Source organism: Podarcis cretensis (assembly GCF_951804945.1).
Source record: "Podarcis cretensis genome assembly, chromosome: 8".
In the NCBI taxonomy this organism is placed as follows: Eukaryota; Metazoa; Chordata; class Lepidosauria; order Squamata; family Lacertidae; genus Podarcis; species Podarcis cretensis.
Window position 1 is genome coordinate 86,878,910 of NC_137177.1, and position 21,328 is coordinate 86,900,237.

Here is a 21,328-nt window from a genome sequence, read left to right on the forward strand (position 1 = left end):
TTGAAAGGTGGGTCACAAATACAGTGGTGCCCCGCAAGACGAACGCCTCGCAAGACGGAAAACCCGCTAGACGAAAGGGTTTTCCGTTTTGGAGGCGCTTCGCTAAACGAATTTCTCTATAGGGTTGCTTCGCAAGACGAAAAAATCTTGCGAGTTCCCGCGGGGTTTTTTCGCTCCCCCCCCCTTTCCTAAGCCGCTAAGCCACTTATCAGCTGTTCCGCTGATAAGCCGCTTAACAGCTGATCCGCTAAAAGCCGCTAAACCGCTAATAGCGCTAATCCGCTAAACTGTCAATGGGCTTGCTTCGCAAGACGAAAAAACCGCTAGACGAAGAGAATCGCGGAACAGATTCTTTTCGTCTTGCGAGGCACCACTGTATCTACAAAGAGGAGCAAAGGATCTACAACAACCAATTCTGAGCTTATAGAATTGGGTTCTAGCGCAAGGGTCATCCAGACCAACCCGTCAGGAAATGCTGATTTTCAGCTGGGGGGGGGGCAGTCCCTGCATTCAGCTGCCATGTTGCTATTCACATTTTTCCTCCTTGCTCTTCTGTGCGCCTTTTACTGACCTTTCTAAACGGCCTCGGCCCAGTATACCATTCCCATCATGCTACCCAGACACTTAGGGCCTTCTGGCGGTTCCCTCCCTGTGAGAAGTGATACTACAGGGGACCAGGCAGAGGGCCTTCTCAGTGGTGGCGCCCGCCCTGTGGAACGCCCTCCCATCAGATGTCAAGGAAATAAACAACTACAGTGGTACCTCGGGTTAAGAACTTAATTCGTTCCAGAGGTCCGTTCTTAACCTGAAACTGTTCTTAACCTGAAGCACCACTTTAGCTAATGGGGCTTCCTGCTGCTGCTGCGCCGCCGCACCATTTCTGTTCTCATCCTGAAGCAAAGTTCTTAACCTGAGGTACTATTCTGGGTTTGCGGAGTCTGTAACCTGAAGCGTATGTAACCCGAGGTACCACTGTATCTGACTTCTTCTAAGACATCTGAAGGCTTCCCTGTTTAGGGAAGTTTTTAATGTTTGATTCTATTTTTAATATTCTGTTGGGAGCCGCCCAGAGTGGCTGGGGAAACCCAGCCAGATAGGTATCAATAAATTATTATTATTATTATTATTATTATTATTATTATTATTATTATTATTATCCTCCCCCCACTGCCTGAGGGTTACACTTCATCCAACTGGATTTGAGTCCAGGAAGGAAGCTGCTTAAGTGTTTAGCATGCAACACTTTTAACTGCTGCAAAAGAGTAGCTTAGGGGCCTCTCTGAACGCTGTACCACTGTTTCCCTGTCCTGTAGAAGCTGCACAGCGCTTCCCAGGAAGACACCGACGATGAGCACGACTGAGCCAGACCCCAACAGAGGATGCGGAAGGAAAATCTTGAGTAGAACGAACACCTTAAGCTGCTAAGGGAGGGGTGTGGGGCGAGGAGAGGTCCGCCCCAGACCCTTCCCTGTGATGCTCCTGATTCCAAAGAGAGGCAAAGGGCCCCACGGCTGCTTTCCAGAGTGGGAGCTTTCTGGGGAACAGCCCCAGCTGAGCTCCTTATGGCTGCTGGCTTCAACCATCTCACCAAAGGGCTTTTGAGATCCCTTCCTACTCCCAAGCACCGCTGCGGTTGTGGGGCCAAGGATTTAAGGGAGAAATCCAGCGTGACCCCCTGCCGCTGTGCTGGAGGGAAGCCCCTTCCCTCAAGGCTCCAGCCACTAGGCTGTCCTGCTCTTCCAAAGACTCAAGAAGTCCTGGGAAGAAACCAGGAGATGCTTACAGCAAAGGAGAGGCTCTCTGGTGGGGTTGGAGAAAACCCAAGCCCCTCTTCTGCCTGGGCACTGAGGGAGGTCAATGCAGTTGCCACAAATGTAGGGGGCTGTGGCTCTGTGTTTTGACAGGAACAGCTGTGGCCTCGTCGCTGAGCGCTGGCATCCCAGACAAGGCCCTCAGCTGTCCCTTGAGCACAAGGGCCTCCTAAAGGAAGAGAATATCCGAGGGAGAAGAGGGGCAGCATTTGGGGGCACGGTGGCCGCCCACTGAGGATGGCTTGCAACAGAGCGGATTCGAGCCTGAATTGACTTGCAGAGAAGCCAGAAGCAGCCCCAGAAAGGAGTTTAGAAACTACCCCACGCCAGGTCCAAGGGGAGCCCGGAGACCCCCTTTGCCACAATGCCCTCTCTTGCGAAAAACGCGGAAGAGCTAACAATCCGCTTGCAGCTCCCAGAAAATCCACACAAATGCCACCACCGAGGGGCTTCCCGTTCACGGCCACCTGGCAGCCAAGACTTGGACTTCGTTGGGGTCTAGGGTGAGGCCTGGCAGTGCCAAGCCCAGGACGCCAGGCCCCCACCAAACTCTGAAAAATCCATTCCACAACCAGGATACGGGGACGACTCTTCTCTGCCTGTGCCCACAAAATGGCAGGCAGAGGCTCCCCATCCCCCCCCAAATTCCTTTTGCTCAGAGAGAAATCCAGCTGGGAGAGATGAGGGACCCCCCCCCCAATTCTTGCCGCTTCCTAAAGCCACCCGTGTTGTCAAAAAGATTGTTTTCTTTTTTTTAATCATTTCAAGAATAAAGATGCATATATATATATTCTGAAAAGGGTCCCATGCTATGACCCCCACATTTCCAGTCCGCCGATGCAGCTCTAACAGAAAAGGGGCCTGCGCAGGGGTGGGTCTGGGGAGGCTGGCGCCGAGGTCCAGGGCAGAAAGCCCTCCACCTCCACCGTCTCTGGCAAAGCTTCGTTCTTGCGGAAAATGAAGCGACAGCCGTCCTCCGCGTCCATGATTTCGTCCAGGCAGGACACGACGGGGTCGTGGTCCCTCAGCATCTGAGGGTAGCGAGCAGACGCCCGCTCGATCCGCAGGGACCTCCGCACGGGGGTCAAGAGCTTCAGGCTTGGCCTCGCACTCGGCTCCTTGGCTCTGGAAAGGGACAGAGGGCATGTAATCACAGAGCCCCCCCCCCCGAACCACAAGGCGGCCAGTTGCCCCGGCCTGCTCTGCCATCTCGTCCTTCCTTTCCTGGTTGCCTCACCTCAGAAAGGATAGGGTAGAGTTGAAAAAGACAGAGCTAAGGCCCACCCCTTACCTGGGCAGCGATGCCACTTGAAGCTTGATTGCCGAAAGAGGCTGGCAAGCTGGTCTTTGCCCGCTGCTCTGCGCCTGCTCCTTGCCGGGAAGTCGGAGTTCAGCAGGGGTTGCTGTTGGAGGAGACGAGAGTGAGAGAAGCCACTGAAGGAGAGGCAGTGGCTGAAGAGGAACAGCCTGCACTGGGCCTGCCTTTGCCCAGAGCAGCCTGGAGGGGCCTTGCTGGCAAGGGCAAGAAGGGCAAACCCGCTTTGGTTTTGCAGAGGGCAAGGGCAAGAAGGGCAAACCCGCTTTGGTTTTGCAGAAACTGCTCCATGTCCCCATGCAGAAGACCATCCTGCTTCCAGGGGCAGGCAGTCGCCCAGAGAGCCCATTGCCGCAGTTGGCAACCGACAGCAAGTGGGGCATCTTTTTTTCAAGCTGGCTCCAGAGGGTCCTGCCCATAGCTGTCAAGCGTCCCTTATTTGGCGGGACAGTCCCTTATCCCAGCGCCATGTCCCTTAAATTTCCCGGGTTTCAAAGGAAGCAGCTCCTCTCTCTCCCTCCCTGCCGGCCAGGGAGGCTCCAACTGTGTTGCTTGGCTGCGTTGCTCACCCAATAAGGAGTCTAAGAACGACTGGGGGGGTGTGTGGAGCTGGCATGCCTTGTGCCGATCAAATCGGCCGTGTTGCCTAAGGACTCGCCTTTGCTCGGCGCTTCCCAGCAGAGAGGTGACGGTGGTTTTCCTTGCTGCATCCCCTTTGCTGGGTTGCTGCGCTGTGGGAACCACCGCTTGAGGCTTCGTTTGGCTGCTGGCTGGGCTTTCTGCCTTTGGCTCGGAGGGGCTCAGAAGCTGAACATACCTGTGCCCGGAAAATCCCTTATTTTGGCTGCTGGTCCTATTTTCGAGGCTGCTGGTCCCTTATTTTCAAATCTGTAAGTTGACAGCTATGGTCTTGCCCTGCTGCCTACCCAGCCATGCTGCCAGGGAGGCAACTCCAGCGCTTTCAGGCCCAACAAGATTCAAACGGTGCTGAGATTCTCCAGCGTTACCCCTCCCTGCCCGCCCTCATCCGTCCAGGTCCAAAGCTCTCTCCCTGCAGGGCTGCATTAGGACATGCAGAGCGAGCTACGGTGCATTAAGACACAAGAGTAACAAAATATAAACTGAATGTAGACCTATAAATGCAGAAATTGCAATCGGGTAAAAAGAAACACGCACACAGCCTTCTCGATGTGCAGTGCTTGAAAAACTCTGAAGAACAGGGAGCCGCCTCTGCTGAAGGAAAGCAGGGCATGAATCAAACAGTCCATGGCCACTTTGGGGATCGAGGACGGGGTCACGAGATCCACTGTGTTGGATTCGGAGGTGCACGGTTCCTTGCAACCTGGGACACCTTCAGGGAATGGCCCTGAGCTCTAAGGAAGCTTTGGCAAGAAGCAAAGGAACATCACTCCCTCGCAGGAAGGTTTTGACACAAGGGGGCAAGAAAATGGAAGCTTTGACTGGGACCCAAGAATCCTTAGCCCAATCCCATCTGGAAAAACCAGGAGCATTGCCTGCAGAACTGACAGAGGGATGCAGGGCTGGCTTTGGGCATTGCCTGCAAAAGGCCGCCTGCGTATATTCCCAGATGCAGAGATACAGTGGTACCTCGCAAGATGAAATTAATTCGTTCTGCGAGTTTTTCTGCCTTGTGATTTTTCCGTCTTGCGAAGCACGGATTTTGGAAAAGCTTCAAAAATCACCAAAGTCTTCAAAAACCTCAAAAAAAGGCTACCACACCGCGTGCTATGAGTTGCTCCTCGAAGTCAAGTCGCAACTGCACCCCCTGAATGCACGGTTTTAAGAAAAAGGAAACAAACTTGCAAGACGTTTTCGTCTTGTGAAGCAAGCCCATAGGGAAATTCGTCTTGCGAAGCAGCTCAAAAAACGAAAAACTCTTTCGTCTTGCGAGTTTTTCATCTTGCGAGGCATTCGTCTTGCGAGGTACCACTGTACAACATTAACTTTCAGTGAAGAAACTGAAAAATCATTTTGTTTACAATTCCTTTGCTAGGCACTGGCCTTAAACCACCAGTAAGGTATTCTACGGGGGGGGGGGGGGGGGAGGGAGAAGCTGCACTCTCTTCACTCTTTCGTGTGTGTTTGGGGGGGGGGCAGAGTTTGGCTGGCTGACCTTTAAAACCCTAAATGGCCTCGGTCCAGTATACCTGAAGGAGCGTCTCCACCTCCATCGTTCTGCCCGGACACTGAGGTCCAGCGCCGAGGGCCTTCTGGTGGTTCCCTCGCTGCGAGAAGTGAGGTTACAGGGAACCAGACAGAGGGCTTTCTCGGTAGTGGCACCCGCCCTGTGGAACGGCCCTCCCTTCAGATGTGAAGGAAGTAAGCAGCTATCTTCTCTTTAAAAGACATCTGAAGGCAGCCCTGTTTAGGGAAGTTTTAAATATTTAATGCTGTATTGTTTTTAACACTCAATTGGGAGCCGCCCAGAGTGGCTGGGGAAACTCAGCCAGATGGGCGGGGTATAAATAAATCATCATCATCATTATAATATTATCCTGCTTGCGGGTTCCCAAAGGCATCTGGCTGGCCCCTGTGAGAACAGGATGCTGGACCAGATGGGCCCTTGGCCTGATCCATTGCTTACCCCAGGCTTGACTGGAACGCTTCAGAGTGTCAACAAGGGCATCTCTCAACTCTCGTAGCGGCTGGAATGAGAACAAAAAGGCCACAACTGAGCGACCAGAGCAGGCCTCAGAGTGCTGCCTGCAGGATTTCACAGAATCATAGAGTTGGAAGGGCCCCCCAGGAGTCATCTAGTCCAACCCCCTGCAATGCACAAATCCCAGCTAAAGAATCCTCGACAGCCACTAAAAAAATATCCAATGAAGGGCAAGTCCACCGCCTTTCGAGGGAGCAGGTTTCATGCACAAACATCCTTTTGCTACAGCTGTTTGGGGGGCAGGGGAGAGACACACATGGTGGGGGCACAGAGCTGGTGGCCCCTGCAAGGGCGATTACACAGGACTGGCTGCTTAACAGCTCCACCCCAGGACGGATGGTCCTTTATAGCGGAGATGGGGGGACCACAGCCAGTTGCAACCCCCTCCTCTGCCTGTGGGCACACATGTCTTCCAGCAGCCCCCAGAGAATGAGACTTGACTTGTAGGGACTCCCAAGGCTCATCTAGGAAAGCCCAGCCCCCGTGATCTGATGAGAACAAGAGTCCACAGCAAGAAATGGCTCCTTACTAGGGGTGTGCCCCACGTTCTGGGGCACCTCTTGTGCAAATCCCAGTCAAGCAGATGCTTCGAGCATTCTCAGTGCAGGTGGGATGGGCAAAGGCACCCCGCTTTGGGGTTCAGGAAGCTCAGGCCCCGACGGTTAGGGAGGCAGGAGGCTGGCGTAGGGCTCTGACTTTGCCTGGGAGCCCTGCCCCTTCCCACACCTCTTGGCATGTCCTTGCAAGGGGAAAAACTCCTTTGGGCCTCCGTGGGTCTGACTTGATTTTGAACCCTGGCCTCCCAAGTCCTGGCCTGCCACTCTAACCACTACACTAAAAAGGATATACCAAGAGCTCTGGCCAAAAGTTTCTTTTCTTTTCTTTTTTTTGTAAGTACTGTGCCTTTTTATATTGTATGTTGCATCTAAATCATTGAGACAATTATGGCCGCAAAGCTTTTAGCAATCACAGAAGGTCTTAAAAAATTAAATACCAATTTTTTAGAAAAATTTTCTTTTACAGATTTAAATAACACATTCATATCCACTATAATGCCAAATTCTTTTGAACTTCCCCCCGCTCCCTCCACAATCCTCATAATTTTAAATTTGTTTCACATTTTCTTTATGATTGTATTGCCAGTTGATTAATCTTTACAACTCTTATCCCTCTCACAATACCCTTTCTCATCACAAAGCCTCTTTAAATCCAACTAGCGTTGTCTGTTCATCACAAATGTTTTCCAGATAAATCGTAAACTTTCTCCAGTCCTGTGTGAACTTGTGATCTTTCTGATATCTAATTTTTCCTGTCAATTTGTCTAGTTCAGCAAAATCCATCAATTTCCGTCTCCATTCTTCCAATGTTGGTAGTTCTTCTTGTTTCCATTTTTGAGCCATTAAAATTCTTGCCGCAGTCACTGCATATTGGAAAAGTTTATAATCACTTCTATTAATTTCTCTTCCTGTAATTCCTAACAAGAAGGCTTCTGGTTTCTTCACAAACGTGTATTTAAACATCCTTTTCAACTCATTATATATCATTTCCCAAAAGCCTTTTACTTTCTTACACTCCCACCACATATGATAAAATGTGCCTTCCCTTTCCTTACATTTCCAACATTTGTTACATGTCTTATACATTTTTGCTAATTTTACGGGAGTGATATACCATCTATATACCATTTTCATAATATTTTCCTTTATCGTCATGCATGCAGTGAATTTCATATTTTCCTTCCATACCTTCTCCCAATCTGCTAACTGTATATTATAACCAAAATCTCTGGCCCAGTGTATCATAACAGCTCTGGCCAAAAGTTTCAATACAAGGAATAATTCCTACTCGAGAGTTGAAAAGAAAAACGTGTATATTCTGCTAAGAATAACAGTTTTAAACTAATAGTAAATTTAAACACAACGTATATGTGCGACAGTTTTAAAATAATAGTAAATTTAAACACAACGTTTAAGTGCAGAAATAATGTAGTTTCAAATATGCAATAATATAGTATAAAGGTACATAAAATACCAGTACACAACAATTGTTTTATACAAGTCTCAATGGCAGTCAAAAAGAGTCCATGTTATATAAAGTCAATATAAAGAATCAAATAGGGCCAAAAAGAATTATTCCTTGTATTGAAACTTTTGGCCAGAGCTCTTGGTATATCCTTTTTAGTGTACTTCCAACAAGAATTTCTTTAACTCTAACCACTACACCACACTGCCTCTCTGCCGCAGACACAGCGGACAAGAGGCCAAGAGTGAGGGGATTCCACCCACCACAGCTCCAGCGCAAGCAGCAGCACGGTACAGCCCGGCTGCATCCAACGGGCCTTGGCGGGCCAAGAGCTTTGCCTTGCAGGCCCAGAACCGGGCAAACTTCTCTGCCTCTGGGATGCGGGTCAGCATGGCCAGGAGCTCTTCCGAAGGAACCCCCTAGAGGGAAACAGAATGGAGTCAGAAGGAGGCCGGCAGATGAGAGACATTTTGGGCTCGCTCTGTAGGGGCAGACTGTTTCCACTAGGCAGCGCTAGCCCAACCTTAAGGGTGCGTTTGTGCAAAATCGGTTTTTGTTTTACTTTTGCCCCACTGCTTGAGGATAGAACCAGCAGATGGCAAAGCCGCTGGCACTGAAGACAGAAAACTGGGTGGGCATTCCTGTACCTCCAGACATTACAGAGCCTGTCAAGGAAATGAGGCGTAAAAAACCCAGTCCCTCTTGACCCTGCAGATGTATATTTTAGGACCCTCCTTATTTCTGTAATTCTGAGTTGCTTTAAATTGTTTTTGTTTTGTTTTCGGTGTAATTTTGTGTTTTAATTGTTACCCGCCCCTTGAACCTTAGGTCACCCAACCTCCCTTTAAAAACCTCCAATGAAGGAGTCAACCACTTTCCAAGGTAGTCTGTTCCACTGCCAAACAGCTCTAATAATAATGATTAAATCCACATGGGTCCTGCATTCTGACTTCCCCATAGAAAATGGGCTTTGGAGTTCCACAAGCTCAATGCAGACCCGCCCCCCCCCCCCCCCCCGATCTAAATGATTTAGGGAACATTCCCTTTGATGTTGGACAACGGGCATTTCTGAAAACGTCTCTGTTTCAACTGACTCTTGTACTGCCCAGTTTGTTTCTTGAGCGGAAAACTCTGCTCCCGGCAGGGTGGGAGAAAAGGATAGTTTCAAAGCAAAGAAAAAGAATATTGAGGCTGCCTTGGTGCACCATGGCAGCTTTTCCTCCATGCTTTTATCATTCCTTGTGGATTTTAATGATTGCATGTTTTATTTTGTAAACGGTTCTGCTTTTAAGCCACACAGTGAATATTTATTGATGGGTGGCACTTATCAGTCTAACCAACCAGGCCTGCACTTTCTGCCCCATCGAAGGATGAAGCTTCCGGGCAACTTTCCAGATTAAACGGAAGACCCAAAGCTCACCTCGTCTGCCAGCTTCATGCAGTCTGCCAAGGTGCTGGCGATTTGCTGTGCCACCTTTTGCTGCTCCATCTCTTCCTCCATGCAGTCCCAGAAGGATCGGTCCAGGGCCTCCTTCTCCTTGGGCGGGGGCCGCCTTTTAACGGGGAAGGTCATCGGGGGCCGCTTGTATCGTTTCCCTTTGGATGCCAACCACTCCTCTAGCTGCTTCCTAAGGGAGAGCAAGGAGAGGTCAGACGACGTCCGAACCGAAGACAGGCCGGCCGGATCAGCCGCCACTTTCATTTCACTTTTAATTTGTCTACCGCCTTTCTATATTGCTACAAACAAGGCGGTTTGCAAGCTGAAGGAGCAACAAGACAGACAGCAGACATCACACGCCTAATCACAATCTGACCCAATACAAAAATGCCAGAACAACATATCTAATGAAGACATATTCAATAAGGCATTAAAATATAACAGTACAGTGGTACCTCGGGTTCAGTACTTAATTCGTTCCGGAGGTCCGTTCTTAACCTGAAACTGTTCTTAACCTGAAGCACCACTTTAGCTAATAGGGCCTCCCACTGCAGCTGTGTGATTTCTGTTCTCATCCTGAAGCAAAGTTCTTAACCTGAAGCACTATTTCTGGGTTAGTGGAGTCTGTAACCTGAAGCGTATGTAACCCGAGGTACCACTGTAAACAGTAAAATTAAATGCCAGCAGATAATAATTAAATGGTTCACACTTAACTGGGGTTGTGCGCCCATCTCACTTAAGAGGCCAGGGGCCAGCGCTGTCCGGAGACACTTCCGGGTCACGTGGCCAGCGTGACATCGCTGCTCTGGCGAGCCAGAGCCGCACACGGAAACGCCGTTTACCTTCCCGCTGGTAAGCGGTCCCTATTTATCTACTTGCACCCGGAGGTGCTTTCGAACTGCTAGGTTGGCAGGCGCTGGGACCGAGCAGCGGGAGTGCACCCCACTGCAGGGATTCGAACTGCCGACCTTTCGATCGGCAAGTCCTAGGCGCTGAGGCTTTAACCCACAGCGCCACCTGCGTCCCAATGCATAAAGCATTTACAATGCATAAAGTACCACAAAACAATACCAAACCACGTAAAAGGATCAAATTGAGAAACGAGGAGGCGCAACTTATGAATTTTTTTTATATATAAAAAATTATCCCTTCTCTCTTCCCAGCTACTTCTGCTGTTCTTAAAGTCATGGTCTGGGAAAGACTCCTAGAGCTGAAGGGTGGGGTAAGGGAGGTGGAAAAAGGCCTCCCCTCCTCCATGAATTTGTCTAATCCTCTTTCAAAGCCGTCTGAGTTGGTGGCTCTCACTGCCACTCTTGACAGGCTACAGTGAGAGGCAATGGGATGGCCAAGGACAGGGGTCAGCAAAATTTTTCAGCAGGGGGCCAGTCTACTGTCCCTCAGACCTTGTGGGGGGCCAGACTATATTTTGAAGGGGGGGGGGAATTCCTATGCCCCACAAATAACCCAGAGATGCATTTTAAATAAAAGGACACATTCTACTCATGTAAAAACACACTGATTCCCAGACCGTCCACGGGCCAGATTGAGAAGGCGATTGGGCCGGATTCGGCCCCTGGACCTTAGTTTGCCTACCCATGGCCAAGAACAGGGGTCAGCAACCTTTTTCAGCAGGGGGCCGGTCCACCGTCCCTCAGACCGTGTGGTGGGCCAGACTATTTTGAAAAATAATAATGAACGGATTCCTATGCGCCACAAATACCCCAGAGATGCGTTTTAAATAAAAGGACACATTCTACTCATGTAAAAACCAGCCAGTTCCTGGACCGTCCGCGGGCCGGATTTAGAAGGCAATTGGGCCGGATCTGGCCCCCGGGCCTTAGTTTGCCTATCCATGGCCAAGGAGGTCTAATTAATAATTAGAAGCCAGAGCAAAATTGGGGTCATCTATGCCCCCTTGCAGGCCTATCACTTTTCTTCTTCCTTGTCCCTCCTTTGTTTAGAGCTGCTTTCTGCGTGCCTTCAGTATTCATAGAATTGCAGAGCTGGAGGGGACACAAAGGCCATCTAGCCTGACCCCCTGCAATGCAGAAATCACGGCTCATCATTCCCAAGAGGGTGGCTCCTCATGCACACAAAGTAACACATGGACACAATGTCCCCTGTCAAGTGTGGAAGGTCTATTTGCAAGCAGATTCATTCACAAGGAAGCACTTTAGTGTGCCTTTTCCGAACTGTAATCTTGAATCTCCTATTAGTCCATCAGCAGAACCTTGTGGAGATATTGAACACCTCCACTGAATAAAGATCTAGGGGTTTCTCTGCACATTACAACACACAGATGCATGAGGGATTGTGGCAGCAGTTTGGCCATGCGCTGGCCCACCCTTAAGGGACACACCTAGACCCCATTCCCCACACAGGAAAGACAGACAGATGGAACAAGATAGTGGCATCAGTCCAGCCCTATGGAACTCTCTGCCACTAGAGATTCAGCGGGCAACCTCTATGCCAAACTTTAAATGCTTGCCTGTGCAGACAATTAAGGATACATCATCCCACAATGGTTAATCGATGTGTGTTCTAAACTTCTTTATACAATTGTACCTTGGAAATTGACACAGAATCTGTTCCGGAAGTCTGTTCGACTTCCAAAACCAAATTGCGACTTCTGATTGGCTGCAGGAAGTTCCTGCAGCCAATTGGAAGCCGCAGAAGCCCTGTCAGATGTTCGGGTTCTGAAATAACGTTTGCAAACCGGAACAATCACTTCCGGGTTTGCGGCGTTCGGGAAGCAAAACATCCAAGTTCCAGGGCCTTTGGGATCCAAAGTACAACTGTACAGTTTTATGGCATAGTTTTATGCATTTATTGCTGTAAGCTGCTCTGATGTTTTTCTTTTTCCTTCCTCCTCCTGTGATGAGGCTGCATTTTAATATTTTAATGTTCCAATATTTTAATGTTGTATTTTAATCTCGTTTTTAAGTTGTATTCATTCAGCTTGTTTTTATTATTGCTTGTTAGCCGCCCTGAGCCCGGCCTTGGCTGGGGAGGGCGGGGTATAAAAAAAAATTATTATTATTATTATTATTATTATTATTATTATTATTATTATTTATTTTTATAAACGAATAATTGAAGTGGGTGCAAGAGCCACACGGGCACCTACTTCTCTGATCTGTTGTGAACAAGAGCCCAAACATTCCAGGGGCAAACCCAAGAAGGGGCACTTTATCAGCTCAGACCCCCACAATGCACCCTTGCTAGTCGCTGCTCAGAGCAGCTTCAGGCCCAGATGGAATGAGTGAATGCAACCCGCTCTGAGTTCAACTTGCCTCCGATCCCGAGTGCCTGGGGTCTTGGGCTCTTGGCCTGTCTCCCTCGCCAGCTGCTTTTCTCTGGGTGCGCCTCTCCCGCGTCCTCCAGAGCCCTGCTCCGAGGCTCTGTGCCTGGATTTTGGCTCGGGAGTCCTGGGCACTTGCTTGAACTTCTTGCTGCCCGGCTCCCTCCCTGCTGGGCTTCTGTTCTGCTTGGCGCCACCAGGCGCCGCTGAACGACATCTCTCCGGAGTGGCCTTCCGTTTCCTCTGCAAGGCCCCGTGACGCCCGGGCAGCGGTCTCTCCTGCAGAGAACCAGCCTGCGGCCTGGACCGACCCCTCTGAAGAATGCCCTGAGATGAGGATGACGCTGTTCCTTCCCTCCCAGCCAGAGACCCTGCAGGCACAGGTGGACCAGAGGCCTGTGGAATCACCCCAGGCTGCTTTAATAATCTGGGATTTTGGCCTCGGACTCCTGGCCTAGAAAGAGGCAAGGGCCGTCCACGGGGTGGTGAAGTCCGCACCACTGAGATGCTGTTTACTTGCCTCTGAGGACCCCCTAAGGGTGCTCTGGGCTTAACCTGTGCCGCAGCAGCCCTGTGGTTTTTCGAAAGGGTGCCGTTCCCCACAGCTTGCTTGCCGTTCTTCACGGGCGGTTTGGAGCCAGTTTGGGATTTGGCTTGGAGGCTGAAGCAAGACGTCTCTCTCTTCCGAGGCTGCCCAACACGCTTCAGGCCAGAGTTCTCTTTATCCCGCTCTAAATTGCTCGAGTCTGAAAGAACTTTTGACGTCCCGGATGTTGTGGCCAATTCCTGCTTTCCAGGTTCTCTTGACCTGCTGATCAGCTTCTCAGGGTGTTTTCTAGCAGGGGGCTTTGACGGGAGAGGAAGTACGGGCCCCCGCTTCCTTGGAAGTTGTGTAGGTGCATTGTTTGGCTCCCGATGCACAAGAGCCCTGGAAGGCTTATCTGGAAGGACTTTGCTAGCAGGTCCCGACCACTTTGCCTCCCTGGTCGATGCACTTTTGGCTGTGCTTGGGGCAACGTTTTTCCGGGATCCGACAGTCTGGAAATGGAGAAAATAATACGGTGAAATTATTTGAGAAACTCTTTAAATCAACTTTTCACCAAATAGAGCTTTCAGGGCATTTTACATAAAACAGAATTAGAAAAATAGTAAAAGCCTTTGAACAAACAAAAATATTCAATTGCCTTTAGTGCCATTGTTCCCATCCTGTGGAACTCTCTGCCACTAGATTCAGCACCTGCTGAAAAGCATTCTATTCCATCAGACCTATGCAGGCAACTAAGAACGAATTCTTCCACAATGGTTAACTGATTTTAACTTTGTTATGCTTTAATTGTTTTTATTGCTGCAAAGCACACACGCAGAGTATACAGTGGTACCTCGGTTCTTGAAAGTCTCTGTTGTCGAATGTTTCGGAACCCGAACGCCGAAAACCCAAAAGTAAACGCTTCCGTTTTTGAATGCACGTCGGAAGTCAAATGGCTTCTGCTCTGTGTTTTTCAATTTACTTAACTGCATTTGCAGCCAGCCCTTTGCATCTCAGTTTTCAAACGTTTAGGAAGTCGAGCGGTCTTACGGAATGGATTACGTTCGAGAAGCAAGGTACCACTGTATATATTTATGATTTTGCAATATACATCTATTTTTATAGATAAATAAAAATAATAATAGCATGGAGACCTTGGACAATTTCTTCTGATGCTCCGCAGAGCCTGAGCAAACAAGTGCCTCTTAATCTGGTCCTGTGAACCCAGCAAAGCAGGCAGCCTTCCCTGCCACTATTCAGATCTCAGCTTGAAAAGTGCCACGTCTGTTCAGCTATTTTGAAGGAGTTTTTAAAAATATATATATAATGAGCCCTATGGACAGATTTGCTTTAACAGAACATTGTGACACACTCAAGGGATAACTTAATGCCCATGCAATCATTGCATGAGGACAATTTTAGTGAGGAATCTTAGAGAAATACCTTTAAGCTGAGTAAGTCAATGTATAGAAAGACAGGAGCATTTGGGAAAAGAGTTTTTAGACAGCAGAGAAAAGGGGGGGGGGAGGAAGGAAGGATGAGAAATATCGCACTTTCACATGAAAACAACTATGAATCTGACATGTTACTTGTTTGAATTTGGGGAAACTAAAAGCATATGCAGAGTTCCTTGCAGAAAACTGTTAGAATTCCTGCTCCATGTTTGCAGTCATGGGATTTTTGTCCATCACATGACAGTATATGTTTTGACTCCACAGAGTGGGAAGTGACGAGACAGGATGTTTGTGTTACTGTGTTCCGTGAAGTGGGACTATTGTCCTTTGTTTTTTCTCTTTGCTGTCTGATGCTAGAGAGAGAGGGGGAACCATGTTGCAGTGCTCTGTGTGTGTTTATATGTAAATAAAGTAGATTAACCAAAATGCTGAGTTGCTGAGGTCTGTCACGCAAGTTGCGCAAACTCTGCGGATCCCTAAGTGTGCCGGTTGTCGGTTGGCTTCGGTCGCTGTGATGTTCGGGATGAAGAAAGCTTTTGAAGCTCCGAACGATCGACCAGGAGGGAGAGAACATGCCAGTCGGGCATGTGTCTCTGCCAGGGTCCTACTCGAGTGTAGGCTGAACTCCTAACAAAAACATGGTCTGAAAATGCGTTAAGTGCATGAGATCTTTGGGGGAGGCTATTTTCCACCCCACAGCCTCACAGGCATGCTTCAGGATGCGGGAGAGGGCCATTGGAACTCCCTCCCCAATGACCCTAGACTGCCTCCCTCCTTGCTTTCCTTCTGCCAGCAGGTGAAAACCGTTTTATTCTGGCAGGCCTGTAGGAACTGACTGGTTTTTTTTAAAAAAAAGGAAAGAGCTTTAAATAGGGTTGTGCTGTTTTTATTATCTGTATTTTAATAGAATTAAAATAATATAAAGAACAGATGTAGTTGAATTTACCTACTTTTAAACTTTAAAAAAAATGTTTTTAGCATCCTATATTTTGTCTGTGTTGCTTCAATTTGTGCAAGCTACCTTGAGTGCCATTCTGGGGAAACGTCGCAATATAAACAAATATAGTGATAATTCAGTAACGGTCACCAAATTTGTACGGCTCCAGAGAAGAGAAAGAATGAGGATGACACGCTATATATTTGTCGGAACTGGAGACCAGAGGAAGCCTCCATTCTTCCTGTAACAGGAGGTTTGGACCAATGTCAAAGCAAGGTTTTCCTCCAACGCGAGTTGCCACCTTCCTAGTGGCCTTGGGCTCCACTGCCAAGAGAGCTTGCCAGCTCACACCAGCTATTGTGAGGAAAAGAGAGATTATCCTGGTAAAAGGGACTGGATCTAAATTACAAGCAAGAGTGGCCCCAGAAAGATCCAGAGTCACTCTTCATGCCATTGGTCAGAATATACACTTATTACTTATTTATTGCACTTATATTCCACTTTTTCCTCCAAGGAGCTCAAAGTGGTGTACATGGTTCTCCTTCAATTAACCTGAGAGGCAGTGACCGCCCTGGGTCACCCAGGGAGCTTGATGGCCAACTGATTTGAACCCCAGTCTCCTGGATCCCAGTCCAGCAATCTAACCACTATACCACTCTGGCTCTCTAGATCACAATACAGAGGCTCACTGGATCTTGTCTACTTACAGGTTGTGCTTTGGAGGGAGCTGGATTCTTCTGCCTGCTGTTGTCCTTCAAGTAGGGCCTGTGCAGCATAAGGAAAAGTTTGAAAATAATTTACTTTAAATTTTTTTCCCTGTTTTACAATTTAAAGGACTCATTTTTGCATTCTTAACTATCAATGACTTCCTTTCTTCTCTTTCCATGGTTCATTTTACATATAATAAATCCCTGCATATTTTACAAAAACTATGCCAGTCAGTATTCCATTATTACATCCATCAAAACTTATTTACACTGTTGAATTTATCTTAATGCTGCCAGCGTTTTCAGCTGTTCACAGTTATTTCCCATGTATTCAGTAAACGTTTTCCAATCTTCTCTAAACGTATGTTCTTCTGGTTCTCTTATTTTATATGTTAAGTCTGCAAGCTGTGCATATTCTGTCAACTTAAGTTTCCATTCTTCTTGGGTTGGGAACTCACTCGTTTTCCATTTTGGGGCTAACGAAACACAGGCTGCCATAAATATTTATTACATAAATAACCTTTTCTGAAACCTGGGAATTTCAGTCTGAATTCTCCCCAACAGAAAGGACTTTGGTTTTTTGGGGAAAGTAAACATTTTTTTTCCCAATTCATCATGGATCATTGCCCAATACTCTTTTACCCTTTTACACCACATATGGACGAACGTTCCCTCTACCTTCCCTCTACTTTCAAGGGATAAAAAATGTGACCAAGATTGCAATTCATGCACACTTGGGATAGCTCAGTTGTCTAAAGTTGTCTAAAGTTGTCTTGGCGATAATGCCAAGGTTACAGGTTCAATCCTCGTATGAGACATTTGTATATCCCTGCATTGTGGGGGGTGGGGGCGGGGGAAAGATGACCCACAGGTTTCCTTCCATCTCAATGATCCTATGGATCTGCAGTCCCACCAAATCCCATACAATTTACACCTGAAGAATCTTGCACAGGATCAGGTTGCAGAAGTGCACATTTATTTCTCAGCCTAACCTACCTCACAGGATAAAAATGGGGAGGAAGAAAACTTATATAAAGGTAAAGGGACCCCTGATGATTAGATCCAGTCATGGATGACTCTGGGGTTGCGGCGGTCATCTTGCTTTACTGGCCGAGGGAGCCGGCATACTGATTCTGGGTCATGTGGCCAGCTTGACTGAGCTGCTTCTGGCGAACCAGAGCAGCGCACGGAAACGCTGTTTACCTTCCTGCTGGAGTGGTACCTATTTATCTACTCGTACTTTGATGTGCTTTCGAACTGCTAGGTGGGCAGGAGCAGGGACCGAGCAATGGGAGCTCACCCCGTCGCGGGGATTCAAACCGCCGACCTTCTGATCGGCAAGCCCTAGGCTCTGTGGTTTAGACCACAGCGCCACCCGCGTCCCAAAAACTTATGTATACCACCTTGAACTCCTTGGAGAGAAAAGTAGGATATAAATACAATAAATGAATGAATGAGGGTTGCGAGCCCAGGAAGTGCAACTGGGCAGGATGAAGCCCACCCCTCTTCTCATGCAGGCAGGCCTTCCTCATCCTCAAGGGGTCCTGGTCTGTTTCTGGGGTCAACCCCAGGGGCTGAATTGGGTGTGGCGGACAAAAGATCTACCCACTCTGGAAGAATGGCAGATGAAGGTGATGGACTATATGGAATTGGCGGAAATGACCAGCAGAATCCGAGACCAGGGAGAAGAGTCGGCGGAAGAAGACTGGAAGAAATCTAAAGACTACTTACAGAAATATTGTAAAATTAATGAATGTTAGAATGATGTTGGATAGAAATTAAGCGGTTTCCAGCTGTAATGCTTAAGAGATATGAAAAAAAGGTTTAGAAATAAGTAAAAACTAATGGTGAGGATTTGCTGAACTAACAATTTGAATTGGAATACAAGAAAGGGAGGTATGAGGAGGTCTGGAAAATAAGTTAAAAGAAAATAAGTAATGGAAATTTTATGTGTTTTTTAAGTTGTTTTTATTTTTTTATTTTTGTATTATTGTTGTTTTTTCTTTTTGTTTTACATTGTATTATTTTTGAAAACTTTTAATAAATATTCTATAAAAAAATTTAATGAATTGGGTGTGGCGGGTGAACCCGTGCCCAAAGGACAGAGTGGCATTGAGAGCCTGTTTGGTTGCAAGGGAGAAGAATGAGAACCTTTGACAGAAGCCTGCACCCCCCACTTTCATGTTTCCAGCTGGCCCACTGAGGCAGGCAGGCAGGCAGGCGTTCCCAGCCCCATCAGAGCTCCTTCTTCCTCCAACTGCCACCTCAGACTGCCTCAATGGAGAGCCAAGAGGAAGCAGGAGCATAGCTGTCAACCTTCCCTTTTTTGAGCGAAATTCCCTTATTCCAGCTGCTATTCCAGATTGTTAGATATCCCATAGACTGTTCCCGGGACAGGTGAGGCTGCTGATCCCTTATTTTCGAGGCTGCTGATTCCTTATTTTCAAATCTGAAAGTTGACAGCTATGAACAGGAGGCTCTCTTATTGCACTAGCTTTACAGGAGGGCCTGATCCAGGGAGCAACTCTTTGCCATTAAACTGTGCCACCGTGGTGCCTGCATTCTGAGTTTTCCTCTTCCCTCCTTGTCCCTTTCCCCTTGCATGCCATGTGATGATGATGATGATTGATTGATTGTAAAGTTGCAGGTAGAAGAGGCACTTTCTTGTTTTGATGCTATGTAAGCAACTCCAAAAGGGACGCGGGTGGAGCTGTGGGTTAAACCACAGAGCCTAGGACTTGCTGATCAGAAGGTTGGCGGTTCGAATCCCCGCGACGGGGTGAGCTCCTGTTGCTCAGTCCCTGCTCCTGCCAACCTAGCAGTTCGAAAGCACGTCAAAGTGCAAGTAGATAAATAGGTACCACTCTGGTGGGAAGGTAAACGGCATATCCGTGCGCTGCTCTGGTTTGCCAGAAGCAGCTTAGTCATGCTGGCCACATGACCCGGAAGCTGTACGCCGGCTCCCTCGGCTAATAAAGCGAGATGAGCGCCGCAACCCCAGAGTTGGTCACAACTGGACCTAATGAAGGCAGCCCTGTTTAGGGAAGCTTTTAATGTTTGATGTATTACAGTATTTTAATATTTTTTTTGAAGCCGCCCAGAGTGGCTGGAGAAGCCCAGCCAGATGGGTGGGGCATAAATAATAAATTATTATTATTATTATTATTATGGTCAGGGGTCCCTTAACCTTTAAGAAACTCCGAAAATTAAAATGATAAATTATGCTGAGCTTGATAAATTAACAGGTAAATTAAGAGACCACGATGAACAGAAATCTCTGAAAAATTGGAGTAAATACTGGAACTATATTGGAATAAATGCTTAATGTGATTGGCGGGGTCAGAACAATACTACCAGCGTGTGAATTTAGGCCTATAGATTAAAAATCAAATACGTAATGGAAGCAGATATTTGATACTTACCAAAAGGATGGAAGGAAGTCCAGGAGGTGGTTTTTGCGTGTGTGTGTGTGTTTTTTTTTTTAATCGTTTACTGTTTTGTGAAACAGTCAGATTAATCTATCTTTGTATAGTTAGAGAGAGGAAAAAGTTGGCTTGTATATCCTGACGCTTTTTTTGTTTTTTGTTTTTTGTTATAATTTTTTCTTTTGTATCTGTTTGTATGTTTGTTATGTGTATAACCTCAATAAAAATGTATTTGGGAAAAAAAAAATGTATTTGGAAAAGAAACTCCGAAAAGCAGAGCAAAAGCAAAGACTCACTTTGTGCTGGCAGGTCTCAGCCTTCCTTTGGCAGCTAAATATTCTTGCAGCTTCTGCCGCCGCTCCTCCACTGCTGCTGCTGCTGCTGCAGGAAAGAGAGATAGAGAGACAGGAAAAGCCCTCAGTCAAACGGGCGCCCCCAATTTCCTGGAGACCCCCCCCCCAGCCCAGCCCCCTGGAGAGTCAGCAGAGAAGTCCCCCCAAACGGCCGCTTCCAGAGCTTCCTTTCCTCCTGGACCCCCTTCCCCGTTCGCGCCTGCACTCTGCACATGCTCCGGAGACCCCTGCACCCTCACCGATCTCCTCTCTCCTTCCTCCTCCGCGCCGCAGCCCCGGCTCTCCCGGGCTCCGAGGCGCCTCCATGACAGCCAGATGCAGCTGCAGCGGCATCGCCCTCGGGCAGCCGCTTCCCCGCAGCTCCCGTTCAAAGGGACCAATGGGCTGCGAGGGGCGGGGAGGAGCCTATCCAATTGGCCGGGGAGAGCGGAGTGGGCGGAGTCGGCGATGTTCTTTCAGAAAGGGAAAGGCCACTCCCCTGGCCGCGCCCCTCGCGCCTTAGCCACGCCCAGGGCCAACTCCCTCTTGCCACGCCCCCTTCACCGCTCTCCTGCTGAGTTTTCCCACGTGCAAAAGGCCCCGCCTCGGTGGTGGGGGCGGGGCTGCGCAGGGCTCCCCACCCCCACTTTTTAAAGGGTGTCCAGCCCCCTCCCCGCCAATCCTGTGCTCAAACAGGGTCGTCGGGACTGCAAAGGGTTTTGTCCTGGGTGGGGGGGGGTGAAGGCAGCCCCTTGTCAATCATGGGATCACGTGATTCCTGCATTGCAGGGGGTTAGACTAGAATTCAGTGTTTCCCAACCTTGTGCCTCCAGCTGTTTTTGAACTACAACTCCCATCATCCCTGACTAGCAATACCAGTGGCAAGGGATGATGGGAATTGTAGTCCAAAAACAGCTGGAGGCACAAGGTGGGAAACACTGGACTAGATCACCTCCTGGCAAATAGAAGGGGAAGAAATGGAGGCAGTGAGAGATTTTACTTTCTTGGGCTCCATGATCACTGCAGATGGTGACAGCAGCCACGAAATTAAAAGACGCCTGATTCTTGGGAGAAGGGCAATGACAAACCTAGACAGCATCTTAAAAAGCAGAGACATCACCTTGCCAACAAAGGTCCGTATAGTTAAAGCCATGGTTTTCCCAGTAGTGATGTATGGAAGTGAGAGCTGGACCATAAAGAAGGCTGATCGCCGAAGAATGGATGCTTTTGAATTATGGTGCTGGAGGAGACTCTTGAGAGTCCCATGGACTGCAAGAAGATCAGACCTCTCCATTCTGAAGGAAATCAGCCCTGAGTGCTCACTGGAAGGACAGATCCTGAAGCTGAGGCTCCAAGACTTTGGCCATGTCATGAGAAGTG

At 48.2% G+C, this 21,328-nt stretch overlaps 2 protein-coding genes across 3 annotated transcripts in view; one reads left to right on the forward strand and one right to left on the reverse strand.

Annotated features, from left to right (window-relative positions):
- NT5DC4 (5'-nucleotidase domain containing 4) overlaps positions 1-2,600 on the forward strand; it is a 42,638-nt gene extending 40,038 nt beyond the window's left edge. Inside the window, exon 18 of the mRNA XM_079987517.1 lies at positions 1,314-2,600. Within this exon, the coding sequence (XP_079843643.1) occupies positions 1,314-1,361 (48 nt within the window). The 3' untranslated portion in view covers positions 1,362-2,600. The remainder of the gene's footprint in view (positions 1-1,313) is intronic.
- On the reverse strand, positions 2,552-20,314 carry CKAP2L (cytoskeleton associated protein 2 like). Of its 2 annotated transcripts, none has more exons than XM_079987486.1 (9): positions 20,209-20,314; positions 19,913-19,991; positions 16,192-16,249; positions 12,560-13,605; positions 9,249-9,456; positions 8,092-8,247; positions 5,732-5,792; positions 3,103-3,214; positions 2,552-2,936 (listed from the first exon to the last, which is right to left on the reverse strand). In XM_079987486.1, exons 1-9 carry the CDS (start codon positions 20,300-20,302, stop codon positions 2,657-2,659), a joined length of 2,094 nt encoding a protein of 697 aa, XP_079843612.1. In that variant the 5' UTR covers positions 20,303-20,314; the 3' UTR covers positions 2,552-2,656. The 2 variants fall into 2 exon arrangements, with proteins under 2 accessions (XP_079843612.1, XP_079843611.1); XM_079987485.1 differs by having other exon boundaries at positions 9,249-9,452; positions 12,556-13,605.
- Positions 20,315-21,328: the final 1,014 nt, after the last annotated feature.

Excerpts from the sequence above, each read along its gene's own strand:
- CKAP2L (XM_079987486.1), bottom strand. The coding sequence starts at position 20,302 with ATGCCGCTGCAGCTGCATCTGGCTGTCATGGAGGCGCCTCGGAGCCCG. Across the intron at positions 16,250-19,912 it reads CTGAGACCTGCCAGCACAAA|GCCCTACTTGAAGGACAACA; the intron begins GTGAGTCTTTGC and ends TATGCTGCACAG. Across the intron at positions 3,215-5,731 it reads GCGTTCCAGTCAAGCCTGGG|CAACCCCTGCTGAACTCCGA; the intron begins GTAAGCAATGGA and ends CTCCTCCAACAG.